General features: G+C 34.5%; 1 protein-coding gene across 2 annotated transcripts in view; it reads right to left on the bottom strand.

Moving 5' to 3' along the window:
* The window catches only part of ATF2 (activating transcription factor 2), a 41,535-nt gene extending 29,776 nt beyond the window's left edge, over positions 1-11,759 (bottom strand). The window contains exons 1-5 of one of the 2 annotated variants that reach the window (XM_009579865.1): positions 11,689-11,759; positions 10,973-11,042; positions 8,447-8,543; positions 6,560-6,678; positions 4,352-4,480 (exon numbers count right to left, since the gene is read on the bottom strand). In XM_009579865.1, coding sequence (XP_009578160.1) covers positions 4,352-4,480; positions 6,560-6,678; positions 8,447-8,543; positions 10,973-11,020 — 393 coding nt within the window. In that variant the 5' untranslated portion in view covers positions 11,021-11,042; positions 11,689-11,759. Of the gene's footprint in view, positions 1-4,351; positions 4,481-6,559; positions 6,679-8,446; positions 8,544-10,972; positions 11,043-11,688 lie in introns of those variants that run through there. The other variant, XM_009579866.1, reaches the window with a different exon arrangement.
* Between the last annotated feature and the right edge of the window lie 394 nt (positions 11,760-12,153).

The following is a 12,153-nucleotide window of genomic DNA, read 5'->3' as shown; positions in this document are numbered from 1 at the left end:
AACGGGAGAATACTTGCCCTGATAATCTTTTGGCAATGGTCAATTCAGAAATTAATATTGTGTGATTCTTCACTGGTTTCAGCTTCACCCTTTCCTGCCTGCTGTTTGCCACTACTACCCGTCTCATTACTGTGAGCAGGGAGCCACTAGAAAGTCCATTCCCATTGTAGGGATCTGACACAGGAACACCCATGTTTGCCCCCAGCAGCCAACAGAGGTGTAGGAGCTCTTTTTCTTGTTCTTCCTTTCACCCGAAAAATCTTCATACATGGCAACCACATATATATAAAAGTATATAGATATATCAACACCACAGAATAAATAGCTATGGCAAAGTAATTCTAATTTCCATTAAAAAGGGGAAAAAGACAGTTGGCTAACAGCAGCCATGGAGACTAACCAGATATTCACACATTCTCAACAACAGTAATGCCATAACAGCCCCTTCTGTACGGGTTTGTGCGAGTGGTTTCTCTAAGTACCTCTGTGTGCGGATGGGGAAATAGCTACCAAAATACAGAAGGCCAAGAAGAGAAGTGCTGAGAGGCAGTGTGTGAAAGTCTCCCAAGAATGGATAAGCTCCAGAGAAAACCGGCCCTGTTGAATTTGCAATGATTCATAAACTCAGAACACCAGCTGAATCTATACCCTAGCATGAACATGTTGTACAATTCAGACAACATCCAAAAGCACGGTGGCTGCTATATACAAACAAAGACTACAGGATTATATATACACTTGATGAAAGAATGGAGCCCTTGAAGGACTTTCATAGAATCATAGAATGGTTGGAGTTGGAAGCGACCTTTAAAGATCTTGCAATCCAACCCTTCTGCCATCGGCAGGGACATCTTTCACTAGATCAGGTTGCTCAGAGCCCCATCCAACCTGACCTTGAACACTTTCTGAAAACCTACCTAGAAGTCACCGGCATTCCACCTCTGAGCAAGCAGCTGGGATTGGCCTCCCAACTGTTGCTGCAACCAGATAACTATGTACGAGTGAGCAAATAAGTTATGGCACTCTGTGAATACTTATTGGCTATTAATAACAACAGCTTATTTAATGGGTGTTCTAATAAATACTGACTGTAAAACTGGGTCTCTCCCTGGCTTGATTCTCTACCAGGAAAAAGGCAATTTGCAACTTTTAGACAAAGTACTGTATAGAAACCAGATTTCAGCAATGGTCAGAAGATTAATGTATAAAATACTGAAATAAATCTATAAAATTCTGAAAATAGAAACCTCACATGCACACAATTATTTCTGTGTGTTATTAAAGACAGCATTTGTGCTTTGTCTAAAAGATCAGAAAAAATCGTCAACCGTTAAAAGAATAACACATTTACTGATGAGTGTGTTTATACAGTTGAAAACAAAGTATTTTCAACTTCCTCTTTACTACTTTACTACACTAACTTGCTCTATGCTACACACTGAAAAATGCACGCATGTGCTAGTTACTGCAACGATGTGGCACTAACACAAACTGCAGATTTAGGAAGTATGGATCTAAGGGAAACTGTCATTTTCTTAGCATATAAATACAAAACCACAGGCATACCAGTCTGATAGAAGATACTAATTGGTCATCAAAGCATTGCACTAATGAAGTATAAATTTTGTCTGAAATAAAATAGTTTGTAAATATATTCTGCTAAAGAACAAGAAAAATAGAGATGAATTTGAAATCATGAGATTATGCCAAAGTGATCTTACCTTAACCCACCTTTACAAGAAAGAAGTTTAAGCCTATTCAAAGATACTGGAAACTTATTGAAAGGACCTCTCCAGCCCTTTTATTCTTGAAACTAAAAACTACTGAATTGGAAAATATTTTACAGAAGAGGACAGTTACTTCATTTAAGAAGTGTTTTCAGAGATGCATATTTGCAAGCATTTTGTATCTAAAAGCAAGTATCATGCAGTAACTTCCTAATGCTATCAATGAATACAAGAATTCTTTATACAGAAATGTGTATGTCCAGAACTAATACTGTAATTGATTATTACTTTAAGAAAACAATTGGTTTTAAAATAATTCAGTTAGGCAATTAGCTATCTGAAAACAACTAAGCCACTTGTGAAACTCTGTTGAGGGTAACCCTTTAAAGTACTGTTAATAAGCAACTATAATGAGTTTGAAAGCTCTCAAAGAATAAATTAGGTTTCATTTGCTTATTATTTTAAGGCTAAAAGGCTTTATATACTCCTAATGATATCTTGGTCTATTCAAAGCAGAGTATCAACTCTTATTAAAGCCTAATAGAACTCAGTGGACTCTGGGAAAACTAGGAAAAGACTTAAGCATAATTTTTTTAAGAGTCTCTAAGAAATTCCTTTGACAGCTAGAAGGAAAATTACAACTGTCTTGCACATACATTAACAGGCTGTAACAATTTAAGGCTACTAGAATATATTCAGCCAATGAAATGGTTAGAGTGGCATATATATTTTAAAACCAGCTATGCCCTGAAAAAACAAACCTTCCCTCCTTCAATACAACTATAGAAGGAGAATATAAAAATCTAACTGAGAAAACAGCAACACTCTGCTCACATTTCTCAACTTCTGTAGGCCACATTCAGCAGCAGCACATTCCAACCAGCACCCTCATCCTTGCTCAGCTTGTCTCTACAATCAGAACAGCATTGAGCAGCAGCAGCTTTTCACTTCAGCACTGTTACAGTGACAACACTGAAATTACATCATGAATGGGACAAGTTTATAAGTACTGCCAAGCATTGAGATATAATTTTCACTTGTAATGATGCTAATGAGATACTGAACCACTACTGTATAAAGATATTAATATTATCTCCTGCCAAAATTAGACTACTTAGAATAAGTATTCACAGTGAAAATACAAACTAACCTCTGAAATAAAGAAGAAATTAAATAAAGAAGACTTAAGATTTGGACTATGATTTGCTTAATCTAAGCAGCTCTTTACACGTATTCCTTTAAACTACTTTTACTATTTTTGAGACTACATGATTGCCTTGATCACCTATGATTACTAATCCTTGCTAACTAATAAAACTTGGCGAAGCTTTGTAAAGACAAATCTGAATTGAAAGTCTCTTAAATTTCTGTCACACACTTAAGGCTCTTCTCACACTGGTGCCTGTTGGCAGGGTAAGAGAAGGGGTGCAAGCTGAAACCAGAGAGATTCAGACTGGGTCCAAAGAAAAACACTTTCACCACAAGGACAGCCTGGCATTGGAACAGGTTGCACTGAGAGGCTGTGCAGCCTCCCTCCTCAGAGGTTTCAAGACCAGACTGCGTAAAGCCCTGAGTAACTTGGTCTGATCTCAGAGCTAACCCCTGCTTTGAGGAGGAAGTTGGACCAGGAACTTCCTGTGGTCCCCTCCAATCTGAATCACCCTGTGATCCTACAAAGTCCTGCTGATTTTTGGGAATAAGGTAGACAAGTCCCTCAAATGCAGACTGCCCACTGAAGATGCACATAGAAGAAAAACTGACTAGAGCAACCATATTGCTTTATTATGTTCTGCTCCTAATATTTTTATTTATTGAAGTAGGAATAATTAATTCATTTCACTGATTTTGCTTCATTTTGTGTTCTTCAGAAGAACTCCATATGATGAAAACACTGCAAGTCACATATTGAAGTTATCATTACTATTAAACCATTTATTTCTTCTTTAGAGCAATAGTTATAAAACTGATTTGACTGCAACATTCTCTAGTGACAGACAATACCTCAGTCTTCTATGAGTATTCAAGTAAACGCTAAACAGGCAAATGCCTGAGATTACCTTTAAACATACTGCTATAGCCTAAACAGTATAAAATTTGAAACAAAATTATCCAATGCCTAGCTTTGAAAGACAGCCCATTCAGCCCTGTACATTTTTGTAGAACATCCCCTGCTGTTCGACAAAACAATTTATGGTAAAACATAGGATAAACATAAAAATCGTCACATGAAGAGTCTCAAACTGTTGACATTACTTAAAAAAAAAAAAACAAACCAAAAAACAAAGAAACTGAACTTTCTTTGCTTCTTCACGAATGATGATGCATAAAACTGAATAAAGAGCCCCTTTAGCCTTTTCTAACACAGCATGAATATTAAATTTGATTTCCTTTCTGGCTTTATTGGATGGCCAGTGTGAGGCAAAGAAATAATTCTGGTGAGCAAAGCTAACTAAAGAATCGAACAAACTAAGTATGTATCCACAGGAATATGGCAAACGAAAATTCTTTTCCTTTCAACCAGCTAAGTAGTGTGGCTATCATCATGTACAACAAACTTACAGATCATCAGAAGATTCGAAAAAGGAATTCCAAAAAGAAAAAAAGAAAAAAAAAAGGGTTCTGACCTTTTCATCATTGGTAGTAGATTCTGGATGAGGTAAAGGACTATCCTGATGAGTTGTCTCTACAACAGAAGGTTCTTCAATTTTATTTCTTATAATTGGTGTTGCAAGAGGAGACAGATCTAGAGGCATCTAAGAGCAACAGTGTAAAACAAAATTATTCAATCTCTAAAAAATTAAAATATGCAAGAAAATTTAAACAAGTGAAGAGAAATATCAGCCGTATAACAACAGGGAGGTGCTGATGTTTGGAAGATCTTGATGCAGATGCATTACCACTAAAGGCTATTTTTCCAGCATCTGCATGAATACCTATCTTCAGTAACACTTTGTCTTTCAACACCCATATCACACTCAGGATTTTCTTCTTGAGAATTAAAAACACTCTTAAAGTTTTCATTTGCCAAGAGTCACAGAAAAATTATAGCTGAGGAAGGACTATGCTACACTTAAAAATTACAGTTAAAGGAAGGTATTATCCTTCTATAAATTACTGTATCACATGCCACAAAGCACAAAATCCTAACTACATTTCCAAATTAATAAAGCTATTGTGAACAATTAATTCCAAACTTATTGCAGCAAATAATTATTGAAAAAGCAAGTTTTATATTGCTACACAGATATAACCACCAGAACATCTGAAATGCCACAAAGAAATTGAGTTACAAAAATACTTAAAGCAATACTATAGATTTGAAAGCCTATACTCCTGTCTAGTCTGCTATCTAAATACTTTTGGAAGAAACTTCCCCATAGCTCAGCTTCTAATTATGTTCTTCCAGATGCTTTTTTTCAACTCAATTCCTAGTTTTCCTATGGAATATATTACTAATGGTTCGGGAAGACTGTTAAAAGTGGAATCTCTCTTCATACCACATCTGAACATTAAATACTACAGAAAAAAACTAAATTATCAACCCCTAGAAAGTGTGCTATTATGGTAAATTTTTCTACCCCTTGCCATGATTGTTTATATATATTAATCAACCAGAGATATGGCAGGACCATGTTTCTTCTCATTACACAGAGGACAGCTTGGAAAATCATTATCAATTAAAGAAATTGTTAAGACGTTTAAAATATTTTGCAATACCTATAACCTCCTCCAAGGTAGTGGTGAATTACAAGAAAATATGGTATTAGTAAATCCAGAATCAGTATTGCCATATGCAGTGTTTTAAGAACAGTTAGCATACACCAATTAAAAAAAAAAAAATTAAAAATCATGATTTGGTATAGTTGCGGTAACAAAGCAAGGGTGGGCTTTGTCAGGAATGTATAATCATCCTATTCACAAGTATTTATTAAAATCTTTACTGAAACAAAGAAAATGCAGACACCAATTCCGCAAAATCTGTGTATATGAGTATAAAAAGGTATTTTTATCACTGCCTATGGAAGTCAACCAGGTAATCAACAAAAGGCAAAATTATTCAAAGGGGACATTGAACAAAATTTTTCATTTGCAGAAGTGTTTAAATGTTTGGGCCCCTAACCAGTTATGACTGGGAAGTACTAAAATAGATAGAAGAAACCACATTTAAATGTATGGGAAGTTCCTCATAAAAACATGAAGTTGCTAAACAGATACAGTCCAAATTTTTCTTATATTTCAATCTGTACATTAAAAAAGTAGGTGTTTAGGTTGTGATCAATAATTTCTAGGCAAAGTGATTTCAACATATAGTGAATGTAATTATAACCAAATTACTGACACTTCTTTAAATTTAGTCAGTATTTAACTCTCATTATCATTACTATTGATTCTTAGAATAACATCGGTATTTTAAAACTAATCAAAATAATCGGTGTTCACATACTATTCTTTTCACATGTGTTTCTTGCAAATGTTTTTCTTTCTGCAAAAACTCTACTTTTCAGACTTATTTTGTGCTTATTCAGGGCCTAATGAAATTTCAATCAAGCTAATGATTAACTTCAACATATATAGACTAGATACTTAAAGAATTAAGACAAAGTCAATGTGTCCCATTGTCCATGCTAACTACGTAAAATTAATCAGGTAAACTAATCTTCAGAAGAGTAATCTTAGATTTGTATTCTCGCCATACAACATATATAAGCAGCTGGCAAATTATTATTGGTATAGTTTAGAAGGCAATATATAAATCCAAAGTTTGCTTTTTTAATGGAATTTCTGATATGAAAAAAGTAGAAGCTCTGAGAAGAGAAAGTTTTTGAACATACTTTCTTAATGTCATCTTCAGAAGCCTTTTTAAATTCATTTTCAAAAGGACTTGCTAGTTCATTGAATAAGCCCACTTCTTCACAGTTCTTCAAGAATCGAGTTGGTGTTGGTGTCTGATCTGAAATGAACAATTTTATTTTTAATTTTATTTTAAAATACCATTTATGAACCTACTTATCGTAAATATTTTTCAGAATAAAAGCAAACAGAAAGAGAAGACGTGGTTAAGAACTCTCTAACGCCTTGCAAGCAGGCTCCTTTCTGCCTTGCAGGGAGGCCAACCAGAAGGCATACTCCACCTGCTGGAGACAAGCAACTGAAGTTTGCAAACCAGTAAGCCCCTTACAGCTTTGGGAGGGCATCAAATAATTTCTTCTGTCTGTATCCAGAAACCAGAGCAAGCTATTCTCAAGTGCCTAGTCTAGCATAGCAGATCACTTCAGTGAGCAAGCAGGCGCTATTTTCAAATAAAGATAAGGCCTACATGAAGGCTTTAATTTAAAAAAAAAAAAAAAAAAAAAAAAGCGAGAGAGAGAAAAGTGCACAGCTCACAGACGGTTTGTTTCTCTCTTCTTCTTCACTACTGAAACCAGCAGTGATTACTTTCAAGTGCATGGAAACTTCTAAAAGGAAGTAAACTGTGATATTGTACACAAGATCGTATTGACTCCTACGATGCCTGTATAGTCAAGCTGGAATTGTAAGACTTCTGGTATGTGGCTGACTACTGCATGAAGCAGTTTCAAAAAAGTCTTCCTACAAAGTTTTTGTTACTACGTAAATTCCCCTTATTTCACTATTATTACAGGTCAAAATTAACCACATTTGCCACAAAGTTACCTGCATTTAAAATATCGTTAAGTGGTATTATGTGCACCCTACTAACGTAAGCTGGCATTTATGACTAACAGTTCACACACTGGAATGTGGCTGCGAAGAGACAGGCACTGCCACGGTTTCATTCTCAAACACCTGATTATTAGACAGGTCTCCTTTCTTACGGTATAATTGCTGAGGATCACGTTTAGAATTTTAAAATGTACAACTGCTGGTTTAGGAGTAACAATTTTTTTTGTCTGCTTGTCCTAACAAATTAGCCACTCACAAGGAAAAAAAAAAATCTGAACATGTCTGAAAGTCTTTGTGAAGTTCATTTAGGCTGTTCCACCACTGAAAAAACCAGTCTGACTATAACTTTAGAATAACTAGCATGTGCTATCTTCATTCAAGAACTTTAAAATTTATAATGCAATCAATCATCCATTGGTGATTACTTCCGATCCTGGACAAACAAAAAGTTAGTTACAACTGACCAAGGGTATGCCATGAATTCAGAGGTGGAAATACAGTAAAAGTATTTTGAATTTAAGCTAAAATTAAAACAAAATTTTAAAATCTTTCTTCTACTATCCCATTTAAAGAATAATAATTACTGACTCATTCTTCTAATGTCACTATAGTATGTAAAAAACACTACACATTTTAAAATTTAAGAGACAAGTAATATCAATGAATAATTAAAATTTAAATACAGTTTAATTTAGTTACAGATCCTGTTAGGCATAGCCTTTATTAGTGTGTGTTCCTACTGAATGCTTATTACATAATTTAATCAATTATTAAAGTATTGATAATTGAAAAATATTTAGATTATATATCAGATCCAAATAAAAGTTACTTATGGAGAATAATATTGCCTTAAAATTCTGACAAAAGCTAATTAGGTATGAAAATATTGCCTAAGCACACATTGCAGACAACTATAGTGAAGAAAATGTTTCATATCCTCTTAACATAAGTCTATGCATTATGTACAGAAAATACATAAAATGTATGCCCATTCCAGCAGAAAAATGAATAAACTAGTTATAAAAGTATATACTAACCAGCCACAATGACACTATCATTACGAGCCGGACCAAATTTCAGTGTCATCTCATGTTTATGTTTATGGACAGCCAAATGATCCTCATTGGTAAAACGCTGCAGCAGAAAGTTTTAAGAAATAGTTGAAATTTTGAGTGTGAACAAAATAAATGCAATTCTACAGAAAGTAATTTTTACAACACGTAAAACTATCGTTACTACGTTAACAGACAACCCTTTTAGGCAGATATATCTTGCTCCTTGGTCAACAGTACCAAGCAGAAATATTATAAAACTCAAATGATGTTCATAGTAACTAAATAGTAATAGAAATGGTAGTATAAGTACCTGCATTCATCAAAAGTCCAAGATAAAATTTCAGAGTGCTGCAGACTTCATCAACCGTTAGCAAACAGCCATTTGCTATACTAATGGATCTTGACAATATTTAGTAATTGATTACCACTATTTGTGTATTATCACAATAATGAGAATTGATCTGTAATCACAAACACAGACTTCACTATATTTAACAGTGTAAAAATAAAATAAAGTATAGCTCCTGCCCTTGACCATTTACTATGTAAGATAAGAGGCAGATAGAATGGGAAACACTGGAACAATGTCAGACAACTGAAAAGCTGTGAAAGAACTAAACTTATCAGCATTTTTAAAATATCTCAAGTTTTCAGAAGTATGTCAGTTTTGTGCATACTTCCCCTTAGATTTGGGGTACATTCTATAAAAAAAGCAGTAAGCAGACAAACTACGTGCTGTAAAATAGATATTCTTACTTTTACTGACCTGAAATTTGCTATGCATCTGTAATTGTGGGTAAAGTTAGTGTTTCAATTGAGATAATCTAAGAAAATGTTTCCCAAGATGCAGGTTTCTAAAAAGAACGCATTTTACAAAATATTCAAATTCTTACTTTTCTTTGTGAACATTTGAGTCCCAAATTATGTTTCTGATTATTCCTCAATAATTTAAGTCACTCCACACGTATCTTGTAACAGATATACACCGAGTGTCATCTCTCAGAAAACATTACAGAAAGCTTAGTTGACCTGAGAGTACAGTCGTCCAGAATATTTCTGTGAGAAAGGACATGTATGTGTGGAGCTGAGAGGGAAATTAAAAATGCAGGATCACTGAAAGACAGGGCGATACAGATCAGGCACTTTTTTTGTGAGAATTCTGTTGCCAAGGGTTCCAAATGCCCAGCTCTCCATAGCTCCTGTGCCTTATCTCTAGATACAGCATAAGCCAGAAACTTTGGTGTTCTATCACACTAAAAGACTTATGTACATCTTTCTGTCCCCACTATGTGACGGACAGGCTCCTTCAGAGGGAACAGGATCTCCAGATCCTGACTTCCTCTCTCTATTCTACAGTATGAGCTGGCATCTGGAGAAGTCTTGCCCATTTTCAGGTACATGAACTTCTTTCTTCTCCTTCACCGGAATCAAGGATTGCTGTAGCCCCATGATGCATCTTCTATGAGATTTAGTTGCCCAAACACTTCTGACAGAGCATACATCAAAACGAGATTCAAATAGGATGGGGACAAACATGTTGCTTAGGAGAAGCAGTGCTCTTCTGTTACTTTTGATGTCTCTGAACATATTAGACATAATAAGAAATCTTAGTCCTTTCCGGCTTTAAATTCAGAAGGCTCCATTAATATAACATTAATGCTGTCATTCATCATAAAAACTAAGTTTTCAGAATAAAAATGGAAAAAATATTTTGAACTAAAAATCCAAATAAATCCAAGTGAAAAAATACAGCTTGTTTAAGAAATCAATTCTATATAAAGGCAGCAGAGATAATATCATGAAAAAATGCAGCTTGTTTAAGAAATTAATTCTATATAAAGGATGCAGGGATATTCATCTCATGCAGCAGATAATGCAAATTCATTTATTTTCAGGTTACTAAATTGAAGTGTTAAGACAGCTTCCTTTTAAGCAACCACCTGCTAAAACACTTAATAATATTTTCACTTTCCTGCTCACATTCAGCTCTATATCTACTATGCTATTTAATGCTATTTAACAGAATACATTAAAACTACAATAGGAATTGAAATACATTTTGTGGTATGCATACTGTTAGTATCTTCCTATGTGCAAAAATATACATAAATAAAAATTATGCCATTAAATATTTGCAGTCACCACAGTTGTTAAGATTAGTTACAAGCAATTCACAATGAGCTCCCCACTAACATTGAAATATTCTGAAAAATACAGGTTACCTAATACAAATTAGGATTTTTTTTAATGAAAGCAAATAAAGCAGGGCTAACAAATGAAATTGTTTTCAGCTCAGAAAGGGTAATTTAATTAGGTTTTTTCTTCTATGGATAGCATTTTCTGAATAAACACACAAAATGCTAGAAATTCTTGCTGTCACCTGCTTTTCAGCAAAACATAGATACTTTCTACCAATTATGAAGTCCCCTTTTCTTCGATCCCTAGAAATATGTTTCACTGTTTTACTTTTATTTGATCAACGTTAATAACTTCAAGTCAGACCATTACCTGGCCACATCCAGGGGCAGTGCATAAAAAGGGTTTGTCATCACTCATATTCCACAGGTCGTTGTGCTACCTGGATTAAAATGAGAATGGAACGAATTTACAAATATTGCAACAAATTATCAATACATCAACATCCATGGGATATTTTAATATTCCATGGGCAAGAATTTCTGCATTCTGGCTACAGTGAGAATCTAAATATACCCGAGATTCAAGTAGAGCCTGGATTCCAAGCTCTGTCAGGAAGATACACAAAACCCAATAGAGAAATAGTAGGTTTTGAACATACATCTCCATCAGAAAGGCAAGTATTCGTACGTAACAAGACTAATTGCACAAAGTATCTGAAAAAATAGTAAGACAACTTGTTATTGAAATAAAAATACATTGTAATAATGATCCGATTCCCACAATTAAAAAAAGAACAAAGCAGCAGACAATACCGAGTAGTCAAGGATACAGTGCCAACAGATGAAAAAAAGTGGTCGATTCCTTAGTCTTTTCATAATCTTTACAGCTCATCTTTAAAGATAAGTTATCAGATAGCCCTTTAAGTAAACTGTTACAAATTTAACTACAAAAACATGTACTTTAGTAATGTTTCAGCTATACAACTGAATTACCAACAGGCTAAAAAATGTTTAAGAAAGAAGTAATAGCTATTAATTATATTTTGTGCTGTTTTGCATACTCACCACACATACTAACACACGTACCTGCCAGATTTCACATATAAACCTGTTTCATAGGACAAACTATCATATCCTCCTTTTCATGGCAATGAACTGTAATCGAAAGAATATATTAATTACTACGCATTCTAAACATGTAATAACACATGATTTTGAAAAGATAAATTATATAATGCCCACTATTCACCCATGAAACACAACAGTTTTTCAAAGAAATGGTTTACTTCCATGCATCCTCTAACTAATTAAGCCTTCTCTCAGACAGAAAGAGATGCTTCTACTCTTTCATCCTGCAAGCACAGAACAAACATCACAAGGTAGCATCACTCTGCTTCAGGAAGAGAAAGAGGAACACAGACAGGATTGAGCCAACCTGTGCTGGCCAATGCATAAAACTAGTACGTGGATGCTGTGACACCAATGACAAAAAATAATAAAGTTCTGGTACAATGAACATATAAAATCAAGATTTCGTTAACACACCACTAA

Source organism: Fulmarus glacialis, unplaced genomic scaffold (genome assembly GCF_000690835.1).
Source record: "Fulmarus glacialis isolate BGI_N327 unplaced genomic scaffold, ASM69083v1 scaffold28226, whole genome shotgun sequence".
NCBI lineage: Eukaryota > Metazoa > Chordata > Aves > Procellariiformes > Procellariidae > Fulmarus > Fulmarus glacialis.
This window is presented reverse-complemented; position numbering and strand designations above follow the sequence as displayed.